At 45.6% G+C, this 18,920-nt stretch overlaps 1 protein-coding gene across 1 annotated transcript in view; it reads right to left on the bottom strand.

Annotated features, from left to right (window-relative positions):
* Positions 1-18,204, bottom strand: part of PPP1R1B (protein phosphatase 1 regulatory inhibitor subunit 1B) — a 131,510-nt gene extending 113,306 nt beyond the window's left edge. Inside the window, exon 1 of the mRNA XM_073572559.1 lies at positions 17,796-18,204. Coding sequence (XP_073428660.1) covers positions 17,796-17,933 — 138 coding nt within the window. The 5' untranslated portion in view covers positions 17,934-18,204. The remainder of the gene's footprint in view (positions 1-17,795) is intronic.
* Positions 18,205-18,920: the final 716 nt, after the last annotated feature.

Raw genomic sequence — 18,920 nt, 5'->3', positions numbered from 1 at the left:
TGTTACACAGACTACAGAAACCTAAAAGCGAATGTAGGTTTAACTGTACCTGGGGCAAAAATTAAGTTTGGCGTTATCTTCTGTACATAGCATAAGAGGAATGGGATGAGACATCATGAGACCACTTATATGCGATTTGCACATTTAGGCCGGCGTCACACACAACGTATAAAAAAAATCGGTCTGTTCTACACGGATGAGAATCGGAGAAATCTTCCCTGAACAGTGATCCATATGTCATGCGTGTGCAATGCGAGGATGCGATTTTCTCGCATCTAAGCATCCATGAGACATCCGTATGGCGAGATTTTCTTGCAAAATGAACATATAATGGATCCATGGCCTCAAATATTCGTGAAAACATATATACAGTGTGTGTGTATATATATATATATATATATATATATATTAGTTAGGTCCATATATATTTGGACAGAGACAACATTTTTCTAATTTTGGTTCTAGACATTACCACAATGAATTTTAAACAAAACAATTCAGATGCAGTTGAAGTTCAGACTTTCAGCTTTCATTTGAGGGTATCCACATTAAAATTGGATGAAGGGTTTAGGAGTTTCAGCTCCTTAACATGTGCCACCCTGTTTTTAAAGAGACCAAAAGTAATTGGACAATTGACTCCAAGGCTATTTCATGGACAGGTGTGGGCAAGCCCTTCGTTATCTCATTCTCAATTAAGCAGATAAAAGGCCTGGAGTTGATTTGAGGTGTGGTGCTTGCATTTGGAAGGTTTTGCTGTGAAGAAAACAAGCGGTCAAAGGAGCTCTCCATGCAGCTGAAACAAGCCATCCTTAAGCTGCAAAAACAGAAAAAAAACATCCGAGAAATTGCTACAACATTAGAAGTGGCAAAATCTACAGTTTGGTACATCCTGAGAAAGAAAGAAAGCACCGGTGAACTCATCAATGCAAAAAGACCTGGGTGCCCACGGAAGACAACAGTGGTGGATGATCGCAGAATTGTCTCCATGGTGAAGAGAAACCCCTTCACAACAGCCAACCAAGTGAACAACACTCTCCAGGAGGTAGGCGTATCAATATCCAAATCTACCATAAAGAGAAGACTGCATGAAAGTAAATACAGAGGGTTCACTGCACAGTGCAAGCCACTCATAAGCATCAAGAATAAAAAGGCTAGACTGGACTTTGCTAAAAAAACATCTAAAAAAGCCAGCACAGTTCTGGAAGAACATTCTTTGGACAGATGAAACCAAGTTCAACCTCTACCAGAATGATGGAAAGAGAAAATTATGGCGAAGGCGTGGTACAGCTCATGATCCAAAGCATACCACATAATCTGTAAAACACGGCGGAGGCAGTGTGATGGCTTGGGCATGTGGGTCGCCCTCGCACACCCAGGGCAGCGGGGTACTCGGTACCGGGCCGGTGTCGAGGCAGGAAAGTGTCTAAGCAGCAGTGACCCGGTCCGTGGCCCTGGGGGCCCAATATCAATGGCGGTGATGTTAATGGTGTTAAAGTTTATTAGAATAGTTTGTGACACCACCCGTGGTGTTTGGCAAGTAAGGTGTTGAGCCAACGCTGCATACAGATCCGTTGGGACTGATGGTGTGGTGCAGCAAAGATGGTATAGCTCCCCACAGGTGGAGCTGTAGTCCCAGGGCAGTGTAGGTGCAATGGATGAGGAGAGGCGCAGAATGGTATGGAGGCTGGTACCCAGGTGTAGTGGTGCAGGAATAACTGGAGGACACCAGAGTATGCGGTTCCAAAGCTTTACTCACTGTTCACAGTTCACTCAACTGCCTGCCTCCGTACTGTGTTCTCCAGGTCAGGGCTCCAGCCAACCTCCAGGCAGGATAGGATTCTCCCTTCCACACTCCACCAATATGTACCTTACTGAACGACTCCTCCAATGCGCCTTTAGGTGCGAAGCACTCCAGTACTTAGTTACCATGGAATGCCTCTCTCTAGGTGTTCCTAGTCTTTACTTGTATGACAGACAGCTGTAGCCTGCTTCAGGGTCTCCTCACTGCCTCCCGGCTCTCTATTTAGTTGCTGTTGTGTCCCAAGTCTATGATGGGAGCAAGGCGTTAAGGCTCACTACTCCTCCGGTATCTGTTGCCGGACATAAAGATCCAATCAACCTCGGGGACCGGGCCCCGGCCTTTGCGCTCTCTGGACTGGAAGGGTTCTCTATCTTTCTTCAACCAGCTTCCCACCGTCCTTCTATTCTCCTTCGTTCCGATCTGTTCTATCTCTCTTATGGAAGGTTAGGTTATCAATCTTATCAGTCTCTTTCTCTGGTCTTTCTCGTGCCAGCATCCCAGATCACTGGGACCTGCTGCAGCACGTCCCTCAGACACCATCTTCTCTCTTCTCTCTCCTCTAACCAACTACTAACTCTCACTCTTCCCACTCTTTTATATCTAACTCCACCCGCCTCCCCAGCACCTCTCGTGTTACGAAGCCAGGGACCACAAAAGGCACCCTATGACCTTTCCAGCATAAAGCATGGATGGGTCCCTGCTGAACTACCCTGTGTGTGGGGTGCAGGTGTTGGAATGCGGAAAGGAGTTCCCAGCCTACCTGGATGGTGGGGCACTAAACCTTAGTAGAAGGTGCAGTACCTCTGTGGCGACTGAAGCCTCAGGGGCGCCACACATGCATGGCTGCCAGTGGCACTGGGTCACTAGTGTTTATTGATGATGTGACACAGGACAGAAGCAGCCGAATGAATTCTGAGGTATTCAGAGCCATACTGTGTGCTCAGATCCAACCAAATGCAGCCAAACTGACTGGTCTTCATTTCATACTACAGATGGACAATGACCCAAAACATAAAGCCAAAGCAACCCAGGAGTTTATTAAAGCAAAGAAGTGGAATATTCTTGAATGGCCAAGTCAGTCACCTGATCTCAACCCAATTGAGCATGCATTTCACTTGTTAAGGTACTGTCACACTAAGCGATATCGCTAGCAATATCGCTATAACTTGTGACGTTATAGCGATTGCTAGTGATATCGCTGTGTCTGATACTTACCTACGACCCGCTCCCCCGCTGGTTATCGCTGATCGCGCGAGAACGTCCTGGACCGCTTCTCATCGTCAGCTTCCTGCGGCGCTTCCTGTGGAGAAACGAGCGACGAGCGTGGAGCCGGGCGGGAGGACGTCAGGATCGCCTAGTGTGACAGGTAAGTAGCGATCCCCGACCCTTGCGATGTCGCTGGTGAGATCTGCCTGTGTGGCAGCTCACTAGTGACCACTTAGCGATGCAACAGCGATCCTGACCGTGTCATATCGCTGGTTGGGATCGCTGGTGCATCGCTAAGTGTGACAGTACCTTTAAAGACTAAACTTACGACAGAAAGGCCCACAAACAAACAGCAACTGAAAACCACTGCAGTGAAGGCCTGGCAGAGCATCAGAAAGGAGGAAACACAGCGTCTGGTGATGCCCATGAGTTCAAGACTTCAGGCAGTCATTGCCAACAAAGGGTTTTCAACCAAGTACTAGAAATGAACATTTTATTTACAATTGTTTAATCTGTCCAATTACTTTTGGTCCCTTTAAAAACAGGGTGGCACATGTTAAGGAGCTGAAACTCCTAAACCCTTTATCCAGTTTTAATGTGGATACCCTCAAACGAAAGGTGAAAGTCTGAACTTCAACTGCATCTGAATTAGTTTGTTAAAAATTCACTGTGGTAATGTCTAGAACCAAAATTAGAAAAATGTTGTCTCTGTCCAAATATATATGGATCTAACTGTGTGTATATATATATATATATATATATATATATATACACTCACTGGCCACTTTATTAGGTACACCATGCTAGTAACGGGTTGGACCCCCTTTTGCCTTCAGAACTGCCTCAATTCTTCGTGGCAGAGATTCAACAAGGTGCTGGAAGCATTCCTCAGAGATTTTGGACCATATTGACATGATGGCATCACACAGTTGGCGCAGATTTGTCGGCTGCACATCCCTGATGCGAATCTCCCGTTCCACCACATCCCAAAGATGCTCTATTGGATTGAGATCTGGTGACTGAGGAGGCCATTTGAGTACAGTGAACTCATTGTCATGTTCAAGAAACCAATCTGAGATGATTCGAGCTTTATGACATGGCGCATTATCCTGCTGAAAGTAGCCATCAGATGTTGGGTACATTGTGGTCATAAAGGGATGGACATGGTCAGCAACAATACTCAGGTAGGCTGTGACGTTGCAACGATGCTCAATTGGTACCAAGGGGCCCAAAGAGTGCCAAGAAAAAATTCCCCACACCATGACACCACCACCACCAGCCTGAACCGTTGATACAAGGCAGGATGGATCCATGCTTTCATGTTGTTTACGCCAAATTCTGACCCTACCATCCGAATGTCGCAGCAGAAATCGAGACTCATCAGACCAGGCAACGTTTTTCCAATCTTCTACTGTCCAATTTCGATGAGCTTGTGCAAATTGTAGCCTCAGTTTCCTGTTCTTAGCTGAGAGGAGTGGTACCCGGTGTGGTCTTCTGCTGCTGTAGCCCATCTGCCTCAAAGTTCGACGCACTGTGCGTTCAGAGATGCTCTTCTGCCTACCTTGGTTGTAACGGGTGGCAATTTGAGTCACTGTTGCCTTTCTATCAGCTCGAACCAGTATGCCCATTCTCCTCTGACCTCTGGCATCAACAAGGCATTTCCGGCCACAGAACTGCCGCTCACTGGATTTTTTTTCTTTTTCGGACCATTCTCTGTAAACCCTAGAGATGGTTGTGCGTGAAAATCCCAGTAGATCAGCAGTTTCTGAAATACTCAGACCAGCCCTTCTGGCACCAACAATCATGCCACGTTCAAAGGCACTCAAATCACCTTTCTTCCCCATACTGATGCTCGGTTTGAACTGCAGGAGATTGTCTTGACCATGTCCAAATGCCTAAATGCACTGAGTTGCCGCCATGTGATTGGCAGATTAGAAATTAAGTCTTAACACACAGTTGGACAGGTGTACCTAATAAAGTGGCCAGTGAGTGTATATTATATAATATATGTCAGTGAGACATATATATATATATATATCTTTATATTTCATACAGAGCTAGATGGCAGAATAGCCGTTAATTAATTTGTCGTCTTCTGTAAAATCATTGCAGAACCCAACAGGATAGGAGACATGGTTTACATACCGTAAACCATTGCAGAATGATTAGATTTATATATGTCAGTGACTAAAAGTGTTAGTAGTATTTGTGTGTAAAATTTGGGACCTGTATGTATTTAATAAAAGAATGTTTTCATGGGAAAACTGGCATGGGCTCCCGTGCACTTTTCTGCACCAGAGAGAGAAAGCTATTGACTGATTGCAGATATTAATAGCATAGAGAGGGGCCATGGTGATTGCTTCCACCCCTGGCTAAAAACATCTGCCCCCAGCCACCTCAGAAAACACGCATCTGTAAGATGCGCCAATTCCGGCACTTAGCCTCTTTCTTCCTATTGCCCTGTAGCGGGTGGCATATGGGGTAATAAGGGGTTAATGTTACCTTGCTACTATTGCCCTGTAGCGGGTGGCATATGGGGTAATAAGGGGTTAAAATTAACCTTGCTATTGTAAGGTGACATTAAGCCTGGTTAATAATGGAGAGGTGTTAATAAGAACTATCCATTATTAATCCAATAGTTTGAAAGGGTTAAAAAAACACACATTAAGAATAAAGTATTGTAAAGAAATAATTAAACACACATTTTTGCTATCTTTATTAAAGGGAACCTGTCACCCCCCCAGGGCCTTTTTAAGTAAAAGAGCCACCTTCAGCAGCACTAAGGCTGCATTCTGTGAAGGTGGCTCTTCTGTTTATTATCCCTGGGAACGCTGACATAAACTTTTATAAATTGCCCACCATACCTCTATTGCGCCATGGAGGTATGTTTTCAGGCCCGGATTGGTAATATAACCAACCGGGCATTTTCCCGCTGAGCCGCTGTCATGTGGGCCGCGGGTGGCAGCGCCCGCTCATCTGGCCGCTTGCCAGCTGGCTGTTGTTCCTGCCGCCGGCCCTCTGCGGGCACGGTGGTTATAGTTTCCAACCCTCCCACACTGCAGGGAGATAAGCGGCCACGCACCCCATCCTCGCCCTAGCTTGAGACTTCCCCCCCCTGCAGCCACTCACAGCGTCGCTTGCCTACTCTCTTCTCTGTACACAGGACCTGTGATGAGGTCACAGGAGGGGAGGAGTCAGGGGTCACATGATCAAGAGTCTTTGTCCAGACCCCTGATCATGTGACCACTGACTCCACCCCTCCTGTGACCTCATCACAGGTCCTGTGCGCTCAGCCTTGCCTCTTGGTGTCTGCTGGACTCTGCTGTGCTGGTTGTCATGGTGCTGGATAAGGTAAGTATGTGTGGGGTCAAGAGGGGTTTACAGGGTAGATGTAGCAGAGCTGTGTGTGTACGAGGTGTATGGAGCGGAGCCGTGTGTGTACGAGGTGAACGGAGCGGAGCCGTGTGTGTACGGGGTGTACGGAGTGGAGCCGTGTGAGTACGGGGTGTACGGAGCAGAGCCGCGTGTGTACGGAGCAGAGCCGCGTGTGTACGGGGTGTATGGAGCAGAGCCACGTGTGTACGTGGTGTTCGGAGAGGAGCCGCGTGTGTACGGAGCGGAGCTGGATATGTACGGGGTGTACGGAGAGGAGCCGTGTGTGTATGAGGTGTACGGACCGGAGCCGTGTGTGTACTTGGTGTTCGGAGCGGAGCCGCATGTGTATGGGGTATACAGAGCGGAGCCGTGTGTGTACGGAGTGGAGCCATATGTGTATGGGATGTACGGAGCAGAGCCAAGTGTGTACGAAGCATACAAAGCGGGCTTTTCCCACGGACACAAGAATACACGGCGGAGCCCCGAGGAGCATTTTAAAACTCACTTATGACGTTCCACCGGAAGTGATATGTTGGAAGCTGACCGGAAATGAGATAATTTCATGAGGAGATTGTGACGGAACTAGGAATGCTTCAGTTCCGTCACCATGTCCTCCGACAGCGCGGACAGCGGGATCGCCGTGGAATCAGGGATGCCGGCCATGTGAACGGATCATGATATGTCCTGCATTGGGAGGCTTAGGTGGGCACTACAATGGGAGCCGGGCTGCTATAGTATCTTTATAGAATCTTTCTTTATTTCTTTCTCTCTTTTTCTTTCTTTCTCTGTTTTTTCTTTCTCATTCTCTGTTTTGTCTTTCCCTAATTTTCTTTCTCTCTCTCTGTTCTTTCTTTCTCTCTCTAATCTTTCTTTTTTCTTTCTCTCTCTCTGTTCTTTCTTTCCCCTCTTTTTCTTTCCTCTCTTTCTCTCTGTTCTTTCTTTCTTTTCTTTACTTCTTTCTTTCTCTCTCTGTTCTTTCCCTGTCTCTGTTCTTTCTTTCCCCTCTTTCTTTCTCTCTCTCTGTTCTTTCTTTCTCTCTCGCTCTCCTTTCTTTCTCTCTCTCTCCGTTTTCTTTTTTCTCTCTCTCTCTGTTTTCTCTCTTCCTTAGGGTCAGTCAGTGTGCCCATAATGCCAGCCACTGTGCCCTCAGTACCAGTCAGTGTGATCAGCAGTGCTAAATGGGTGCGGTTGGGCGTGGACATGGTTGTGACTAGTTGTGAAATGGATGTGGCTTGGGCGTGGCCTAAAATTTGCAGCGGCACACGCAGCACACCACTGTCTTTCTCCCTCTTTCCCTTCTTCAAAAGTTGGGAGGTATGATAGGGGCTGCTATGACCAGGGGGTCTGGTTGCCCCATGGATAGCAGTTCTGCCAGGAATTCTGTAACCGTGCATACAAAATGGGACAGAGCTTTGGGAGGAGTACTGCAACTAAAAGCAACAAATAGGACTGAGCTGAAATACTGGGCACAGCTCTGACTACATGTTATGTAGTCGTGTTAATCTCCTCTCACTTCTTGTAACCTACAAGTGTATAAAGATATGACCATGTGACTAGTGGGCCTGTGTAACTTCAAATGCCAGGGCTGAATTTTAGTCCCAGTCCGGCCCTGGATCCGACTGCTGGGACTTTCATGATCCTGAACTCTGTAGAGCAGGGGTCCCCAACCACCGGGCCGCTGCAGTGCCCTTGCCGGTCCGCGGACACAAGGGGAGCCAGGGGCGGTCAGTGGCGTAGCGGGGGCTGGGGCGGCACGCAGCAATTCTTAGACTGCCCTCGTGTAGCAGCGGCCAGGGAGCGATCCAAGCAGCTCCGCTGCCTGCAAGAGGGAATAGCAGGAGCGGAGCTGCAAGGACCCGTCCTGCTTCCTGCCCGCCGCCCGCGCTTCCTGTCTCTGACTGACACAGAGAGGAGCGCGCCGCTGCTGTGTCAGAGCGAGGAAGCGCGGGCGATGCTGCGACAGGTGAGAGGAGAGAGGTGGTGTGTGTATGTCTGTCTGTCTGTGTGTGTACATGTATGTCTGTGTGTGTGTGTTTGTCTGTGTTTGTGTAGGTGGAGCCTGGCCCTGGAGGAGATGGGGACATGAGGAGAAGACCGTGATGGGGAGAGAAGGCCATGATGCCTGGGGTGATGGGAGAAGGCCATGATGGGGGTGATGGAGAGACGGCAGTGATGGGGTGAAGGCAATGATGGGGAGAAGGGAGTGATGGGGTGAAGGCAATGATGGAGAGAAGGCAGTGATGGGGTGAAGGCAATGATGGAGAGACGGCAGTGATGGGGTGAAGGCAATGATGGGGAGAAGGGAGTGATGGGGTGAAGGCAATGATGGGGAGAAGGGAGTGATGGGGTGAAGGCAATGATGGGGTGATGGAGCAGGCAAGGATGGGGGTGATGGAGCACTCATTCAAAACCTATGGTGAGTTGAGTCACATTATAAATGTTATTTAAATATAAGTATGCACTGCTACACTACAACCGCGTCCATAGCCCCGCCCCCTTATGACCAAAGCCCCGCCCCTGCCACACCTCCATCCCCGCCCTGCCGGGCCATGGAAGAATGGTCTTGCTTGAAACCGGTCCCTGGTGCAAAAAAGGTTGGGGACCACTGCTGTAGAGCACCATGTAAATGCAGCTGGGGTCGAAAACACTGGTCCCAGACTCACCCCTTGCACGGGACGGGCTTAACTAAGCGTCTGCCAGGTCCGCGGCATCCGCCAAGTGCCATTCCCAGGGTTGTTTGACAGTCTTTCTGCTATAGTCCTGCAGCACGGGGATCCTGTGTACAAGTTCAGGCTAAGTCCAGCCAATTTCCTGTAACCTCCAGACACACTCACCATGTGCCAAACACCAACCTCCATTACATAGCCCATAACCCCTCCCACAGGTGAGGTAGACATCACATGGGCTGATCACGTGACCATGACATCATCGCAGGTCCTGTCTTTAGGGAAAAACCCCGCCAAACATTAACCTGCTGGGAGAAATGTATCTCCCATCCAGTTAAACACCCTTTACTGTACCACAATATATACATGTATATATACCTATACTATGTGTATACAGGTGTTCTATCTATTCTATTTTAACCTGTCAGTGTGATTTTACGGTATAGCGCACTGAATTGCCAGCTTTTCTAAAGGACACCGGTGCGTATTTCTCACAAGTCACACGCATGGTCCGTGTGTAATCTGTTTTTTTCTCGCACCCATAGACTTGCATTGGCACATCTCGGCCATAATACAGTGCAAATCACAGTATGCTGTGATTTTCTCTCGCACGTATAATACGGGCGAGAAAAAAAGGAATGATGGGAGCTGCCCCATAGATTAACATTGGTCCGAGTGCTATGCGATTTTTTTTTATCGCATAGCACTCGTCCGTATTCTACGGTAGTATGACTCCGGCCTTAGGCCTCTTTCACACTTCAGTCTTTTGATGTCAGTTGCAAACCGTCAAAGTGTGAAAAAAACGGATCCGTTTCCGTTATGTAAAAAAACAGATGCACCGGATCCGTTTTGTGGACGGATCCGAGAGTGTATGAAATTTAAAGGAACAGAACTCTGGAAAAAGAGAGAGAGAGATTGAGATTTTTTTGGTCTGTTCCAGAACGTCATTTAGGGTTAAATTGCTTGCATGGTAAAATGTTCTGGGCATGCTCACTTTAAAAAAGCGGGTCCTCCGCTGAAAAAAAGCTCCTTTGTCCGTCCACTTCAGATGGCGGACGCTAAAATTCAAATGGATCCGTCAAAAAACGGATGACTATCCGTCACAATCCGCCACTAATGTAAGTCCATGGGGAAAAAACGGATTCCGCAAAAAAAAATGTCGGATCCGTTTTTTTTCTAAAATCGGAGGATTTCAACTGACGTCAAACAACTGAAGTGTGAAAGAGGCCTTACAGTCATATGCTGACTAGCTGCACTTCCTGATTTTCTCAATATTCAGTGAAACACTACAGGCCCTGCTTCAGTGAGAGAAGCAATAATAGACGGTACAGTGGCATGTAAAAGTTTGGTCACCCCTTTTTAAAATTACTGTTATTGTGAACACTTAAGTAAGTTGAAGATGAAATGATCTCTAAAAGGGCTAAAGTTAAAGGTAACCGTACAAATGAAAATGAGTGGTCAAGTGATGACCGCTGGATCTGGCAAGCAGAGCCAAATTCAGACAATGATTACCGTATATACTCAAGTATAAGCCGACCCGAGTATAAGCCGATCCCCCTATTTTTGCCACAAAAAACTGGGAAAACTTATTGACTCGAGTATAAACCTAGGGTGGAAAATGCAGCAGCTACTGGTAAATTTAAAAAATAAAAATAGATACCAATAAAAGTAAAATTAATTGAGACATCAGTAGGTTAAATGTTTTTGAATATCCATATTGAATCAGGAGCCCCATATAATGCTCCATACAGTTCATGATGACCCCATAAGATGCTCCATACAAAATACACCCCATATAATGCTGCACAAAGGTTAATAATGGCCCCATAAGATGCTCACTAGAATAATATGCCCCATATGCTGCTCCATAAAGGTTATGGCCCCATAAGATGCTCCATAGAATAGGCCCCATATTCTGCCCCCATAAGATGCTCCATAGATTATGCCCCCATATTGTGCCCCCATAAGATGCTCCATAGATAATGCCCCCATATGCTGCCCCATAAGATACTCCATAGATTATGCCCCAATATGCTGCCCTATAAGATGCTCCATAGATTATTCCCCCATATGCTGCCCCCATAAGATGCTCCATAGATTATACCCCTATATGCTGCCCCCATAAGATGCTCCATAGATTATGCCCCAATATGCTGCCCCTATAAGATGCTCCATAGATTATACCCCTATATGCTGCCCCCATAAGATGCTCCATACATTATGCCCCCATGTGCTGCCCCATAAGATGCTCCATACATTATGCCAACATGTGCTGCCGCTGCTGCATTTGAAAATAAAAAAAATGACATACTCACCTCTCCGTCGCTGGGGCCAGGTGCCGCAGCTTGCTGCTGGCTGGCACGTCATCTGTCAGTGACGTTCAGACTGCAGGGGGCGCGGCGCACACTAACACGTCACCGCGCCCTCTGCTGTCTGAACGTCACTGACAGATAACGTGCAAGACAGCAGCAAGCAGCGATGGACTCGGACAGGTGAGTATCGCTATACTTACCGGTCCTGGCACGGTCTCTGCAGCCCCCAGCTTCTCCACGATCTCCCTTCCTGCCTTCAGCGTTCACGTGGTACCGCTCATTACACCTCATGAATATGCGCATATTCATGAGTGTAATGAGCGGTACCATGTGACCGCTGAAGGAAGGAAGGGAGATCACAGAGAAGCTGGGGGCTGCAGAGACCGTGCCAGGACCGGTAAGTATGACCTGACACCCCCACCCCCCCTCTGACCCCCTGGTGTATATGACTCGAATATAAGCCGAGAGGGGGACTTTCAGCCCCAAAAAATGGGCTGAAAATCTCGGCTTATATTCGAGTATATACAGTATATTAGGATTGGGCAAGCTACAGTGCTTAATTTTAGAATTAATGCTCCTGACATAAATACAGATGAAGTACCCTAACTCTTAACTTGTCTAACTGCACAGTATTGTATTAACATAGTCATGTATTATGTTATCTGACAAGTTATGGATTATTACATGTGTACAGGATTTGAGCCAATAACAGTAAAGGCATACTCCACCAGAACCAACATCAGTACAGAAATACATCACCAGAACAACAGAAAAACCAACAGTACAGCAATACATCACTAGAACCACCATCAGTACATAAATATGGCATTACACTCTCCATCAGTACAGAAATATATCACTAGAACCACCAACAGTACAGACATACAGTATCAAAACCATGATAAGTAGAGGAATACAGCAGCATAAACACCATAAATACATCTCCAGAACCATGATCAATACCAAAATACATCACCAGAACGACCATCAGTACAGACAGCACCATAACCACCATCGGTACATTAATATCTGGACAAAACCCGATCAGTATAGTAATACATCACTGGAACCACCATCAGTTCAGAAATACACCAACAGAGCCACCAACTGAACAGAAATACAGCATCACAACCACCATCAGTACATTGTTAGAACCCCCATTAGTACATAAATACATAATCATAAACCACCATCAGTACAGAAATACAGCATCACAATCACCAAGAGTACAGCAATACATCACCAGAATCAACAACAGTCCAGACATACAAGCACCAGAATCACTAACAGTTCAGAAATACAGCATCACAACCATCACTGGCACAGGAATACATCACCAGAACCACCAACAGTACAAAAATATGGCTTCACAACCACCATCAGTACATGAATACAGCACAAAGCTTAGTACAGCGATCAATTGAAATGTCAGATCAGCCCCATATTCAATTGTATTGCATGAACCTACAACTCCCAGTATGTCTTTAACATTGGTAAGGTGATACTAGGCGTTGCTGTTAACAGCCATCATCAGACTGTGGACCATACAGGAACCACAGTAATGATGGAGTAGTCAGTATCATACTGTCTCCTCACACATTCCCCCTGCCCATACTGTCTCCTCATACATGCCTCTTACCTAGTCCATACTGTCTTCTAACATATTTCCTCTCCTCCATGCCCATACTTTCTGATGTGAATATGTGATCAGCTTACCTGATCACTCTGCTGACTTCGCCCTGACCCGGAAGTGCCAGCGATCAGTGCTTTAGACATGAATACAATTGAGAGCTTGGAGCCAGCATTTTAAATCTTCTCTGAGCCGGCTGTCAGCTTGACAACTGGCTTAAAGGATGGCCAAATCCCATTGCGTGGGGGCAAAATGCTGCAGCGTGGGAGACTTCCACATCCACCAGAAATGTACTAAAAACACATGTAATCAACACATGAAGTTTTGAAAACGTCAAATACCAGAATGTTTCAAAAACATAGCATCATTATTTAAAACATAACATGCCAAAAAGAGACAAACCGCTTTAGCAAAAGCACAATAAAAATGCATGTAAAAAATACAGTGAAAAATGCAATGAAAAAAACGTAAATAACCTAATTAGGTGCAGAAATAAGTGCAGAAATGCTGAAGAAAATACCCATTGTGGGAATGTAGCCTAAAAATGTTTTGAATTTGATTGTAAAAAAGAAACCTTGTTACCCCCAGCAACCAATCACATTGCATCTCTCATTTTTTCTGAGCAGTTTCACATTTGAAAGTCATGATGTGATTGGTTATGGGAGACAAGGCCGTTTTTCTGTCAGACAAATACTGTCAATATTTATCAATAGGTATTTCCAGCTCTATATAGTCTGCGCACAAAATGTCAAACATGATACGTAGACTGAGGTTACCCCAGTGATATCTAGCTTCAGTCTCTCCCAAGCGTTCATGTCTTTAATTGGCTCAAAGCCCTCTGCCACAGAATAAGGCACCCGTATTGTAAATGGCACACAGTAGGTGACACCTCTGTTACACATTTTGTATTGAACATATTTCCACGACACACATGTGCGGTATACAGGTGTATGGAGCTCAGACAAGACTTTGCCCCCTGCACAAAGGATAGCGCTATCTATTGTACCGTACAGAAATACATACAATGGAGAAAGAGGAAATATGGCACAGTACACGAATATGCAAACACAATACCTTCCGGGTGCCCAGAGAACAGGTATTGTACGTGTGACAAACAGTAATGTCCTAGTTCTCTGCTTAGAGCATATTCAGTGGTACATCCAGATGCCGAGCGGAGAAAGCGATTTATAAAAAGTAATGTGCACCGCTATATTTATTTATTTTACTCATTTATTAAAGTGATTTTCTCAACGAAGCACGAAACTAGCGGAGGAGCATCATATCAGGGTCCTAACAGTGTGTAAGGTACACACTGTTAGGATTCTGCTCTATTTCCCTGTTTCAGCAGGCTTCATGTGCCATTTGCATACTTGCCCTTCACGTGCCTTTCTCATATAGGACTGAGAGAAAGCACTGGGGTGTGGGTGGATGATAAACGATCTAATTCACCCAGCAAGGCCTTTATGATCTGCTCCTTTTGCAAGGTCATTTGCACCACAACACAGGAAATTACATCCAAATCCTTGTCCCCTAAACTAAAGCACTGATTTCTAGGACCCCCCCCCCAAGATATTACAATTGTCAGATAGTCAGTCATATGCTCCAGTTTATAACTGTAATGGTCTTATGGCATGGCATGTATAAGCGCTCATTGCCTAAAATGCCAACAATGGCAACACTGTTTTTCCAGGTTCCCTCAATTATATAGCCATTTAGCTCGATTAAGTGGTATGTGATTCCTAAGAAGGGATATAGCTAAGCCGCAACTATTTTAGGGTAAAAAATGGTAAAAACCCAACATGGCTGATCCCTGATTTCCCTTTTTAGGGAACATTGGGTAACATATTTGTTATTCCCATAGGAAAGAGTCTTTGTCAGACTTGCATTACCTGGCACAGCCACACCAATTAGATGGCTCTGTGCCTGGGTAAACTGTAGAGTCCTGAATGGCTGCATTATTCAACTGGCGGCGGACCCCCACTGATGGGTAATTTATGGCCTTTTCAAAATATAGGCCATCAATATTATGCTATTGGAAAAACTTTTATATATAGTTTCTTCATAAAGAATCAGGGCACCACCACATTTAACCAAAATGGAGAGCCACTCTGTAATATTGTCTCCATTTTACCATCCATTTATTTGAATGACTGGGATTTAGTGCACTGTGAAGGCCAGACATGGCATCACAAGAGTTAAAAGAGCCATGCAGGCACCAGCTGATCACTACCACAGTTTCCATTTTAAAGGGAATCTGTCACCCATTTTTAGTGATATCATGTAAACATAACATTCAATTCTGTGTCACATAAGGATTCCATTAGGACTTTTGATTCCCCCTGACCCCGCACCTTTGATGCATAAATACCTTTTTTATTTTGGTTGGGGATGTATTGAAATCGCCGCAGTCTGGTCTAATGGGCGGGGCTTATTCGCCTTCTCCCCCCCCCTCGGCTTTTCAGCGCCCCGGAAGTCTTCACATGCAGGACACACTTCCGGGGCATAGACCGCGCTGAAATATACCGGCGCACGCGCAGTACCGATTATATGCTTTGCCCACAGTTGGGCAAAGCATACTGCGCAAGCGCCGAAGGCCTTTTCAATGCGCAAGCGCGGAAAACCAATGGCATCTCTGGTATTCACAGATGAAGATTACATTCAGCAAGCTGAGGAGGGGGGGGAGGCGACTAAGCTCCGCCCATCAGACCGGACCGCGGCGATTTCCATACTTCCCCAACCAAGATAAAAAAGGAATTTATGCATCAAAGGTGCGGGTCAGGGGGAATCAAAAGTCCTAATACAATCCTTATGTGACACAGAATTGAATGATATCTTTATATGATATCACTAAAAATGGGTGACAGATTCCCTTTAAAAGTGGTTGTTTTAAATGTCATGTTAGGTATGCTAGGTCACATTGCAATGCAGGACGCTGTTTCCTTTTGTTAGATCTCTGCCATTCTCCTCCATCATTTTCTCCCCTCTCATCATATTGTGTGATTCTTAGTATCCCTCTGCTGCACACTGGGGAAAAGTTGAACAGGAATGAGCAGTCTGTGCTGAACACATGTCATCTATTCAGAATTTAATTAAAGACCACACACACACTAATACACTGATATTGTGAATGCCGGTGCATAGCCTACTGATTAATCCACAGAGTTTCTCGTGGCCCAGCAGGATTGTTCCCAAATTATATGCTGTGAAATTACTTATTGCTCAAGTGATGTCTGGCATAAATCTGTTCTCCTCCGGCCTTTGTTCAGCCTCATGAACTAAAAAGTACACAGAATCAAGTATTTTCAAGACATCGTTGTTATCCTCTTTTATTAGATGAAATCCTAATAATAATTAGGAGACTGCAAAAAGAAGTAACTGAACTGATATTGTGCAACATATTAGTTTAAGGGGTTGTCTGGGACTTTAACATTGATGGCTTATCCTTACGATGGGTCATGAATGTTTGATCAGTGGGGGTGAGACTCCCAGCACCCCCGCCGATCAGCTGCTGCCAGAGTCGGGGTGTGGCATGAACTGCTCAGTTACAGAGCTGCACAGCGCCATTGGTGCAATAGGGGCTGCGGATGGGTATTGCACACCCGCCCTCTATTGATTTGAAATGAGCAGTTACGGCCGCCACCCACACTGGGAACAGCTGATTGGCAGGGGTGCCAGGTGTCGCAACCCCCAAAGATCAGACATTGATGACCTATCCTAAGGATTTTTAGGCGTTATGTACTGTATTACAGGCAAACTGAACCAGTGTGTAGGGATCTATGATGAGTGCCTGCTCATACTCAGCAGAAAGTAGTCTGAGCATAATAGCCTTAAAATGGCCACATTGTGACTATATAATACCTTACCAAGCTTAAGGTCACAAAAATTGTCTGACCCCTAATTGTACTTCTCGAGCTCTATGACCACATTAGCTAATCTATCCTGACTACTGAAGGGAAACAGGGCACAACAACCCATCGACAGCATTACAATAGAGTCCTGTAGAGTCTGCTTGACCTACGTCTTGGAGCTGACCACGAAGAGCTTGGCAAGCTACAATTCTGGAAGGGATGCAATTAAAGATAATCATTGCATGGAAATGTCCCAAAGCCATCATCAATAATTGTCAAATGTTGGGTCAACACAGACGTTTTCAGGCATCAGTATAATATTGACTGTGTTCTTAATACCAGGCAGCAGCCACTGATGTAAAGGTGTCATTTACAACCTATTAAAAATTATTACATTTTAACGCTGCCTATAAAATAGTTCACATCCTAATAATCAGACCTGAAGAGGCTTACCACACTCCCTTAGAGAGGCTTATACAGACTTTACGTGGACGAAGTTTAGTTTTGATATTTTTTTGCACACTGTCAGAGCCTTTTTTAGGACAAGAGCGAGTGTTGAAAGATGGTGACTAAAGAGAGATGTCGATTTGTCATATTCCTTTTTTTTTCCGTTTTATGATGCAATAGTTAGCAATACTTGGAAAGGTAAAACCCATCAATAAAATCCCAGAGATTAAAAAATAAAGAAAATAGCCCCTGGCAGTTATGATGTTATAGATATACACAAGTACATGTATGGATAGTTACGGGGAGGACATAGGCAGAAGAGTCCCCTGTGTAAAAACAATATATGGGCTCCTTGTAGTCCAATAGCTCATCATAATGCACAATTCCAGATGCTTTGGAGGTGGTAGTGACCACCTTTACCTCTAGTGCCCCAGGTTGCACCGATGGCATGTCTGCCCCTGTGGACAGATGTGTTATGATGCAGTTTGGAGAACCATTCTGGGTACTCACCATCTCCACTGCTCTGGGGTCAAGTTGGCTGGGGGGGGCAGCCACTGAAAACTGGATCTTCTTTCTCCCCTTAGACTCCATCTGTGGGTTAGTCTGTGGGAGGCCGGAGTGCATTCCTTGTGGAGACCCAGAGCTCATCCTGACTGCTTGTTGCTTCTCAGAAGTCTTCTGGCTTTCTGTGTCCTTCTGTCTCTCTCTGAGCTATTTACCTCCTGTAGTTCTGCTCCTTACCTCTCCCTCCTCCTTGCTATTCCCCTTCTCAGCCTCAACTCTATGCTACACAGTATATCACTCCCTTGCACTCCTCTAACTCTTTTGACCCCCCTTTCCTCTCACTTGATGACCTTGGAACCTCCCTCTGTGCTATACCAGTTTGTGTCCTCTCACCCTCCTGATCTGTGCACTGCTGGAGGATATCCTTGTTCAGCTGCCAGGTTGGATCCTACCTCTGGTCTGGAATGCCTGCCCTGTACACTGCACCTTTGTCTATACTTCTCCCTGTCTGTCCCATGCTATATACCTCTTCTCCCGCATCCTATCGTTATGTGTTGAAACCCTGGGCTTTAAGTAAACATCAAAGCCTAGCTGGACACTGACATAAGGACAGCCTGTGGATTTCCAGCTGTAGAGGAACTGCTACTTATGAATTTATGGATATGAGCGGATTAGATGACACTCACAGTAAACAACAGTGGTGTCATGACATGTAGTCCCATGCTGTTCACCTGGATAACCAAGAATACCTAACCCTCAATGTACAGCAATTTTGAACACACTAGAAAAATTTAGATATGTCTACAAGAAATATTTTTAGGCTGGGACAATGTGGTGTTACCCAAATCCCTATATATCTTTATCCCTTCTGAAAATCAAAAGAAGGTGGTACGAGATACAAGAACGATGCCTCTGAGTTCCTTAATATAAGATGTCCAATATAATAACCACGTGATTGCTTTCTTGTGAAAACAGCGCTTCACATGGCCATAGGATTAGTCTGGTATTGCAGCTCAGCTTCAATGTACTGAATCGGACTAAGCTGTAATAACGCACACAAGAAGAGGTGGAGTTTTGAAAGAAATTAGGCATAATTTCAAGTCTTTGACAACCCGTAGGACTTTACATCTC

This window comes from Dendrobates tinctorius, unplaced genomic scaffold (assembly GCF_039654945.1).
Source record: "Dendrobates tinctorius isolate UK_male_01 unplaced genomic scaffold, ASM3965494v1 ptg000032l, whole genome shotgun sequence".
Lineage (NCBI taxonomy): Eukaryota > Metazoa > Chordata > Amphibia > Anura > Dendrobatidae > Dendrobates > Dendrobates tinctorius.
Note: the sequence above shows the minus strand (reverse complement) of the source record. Positions and strands in the feature narration are given on the sequence as shown.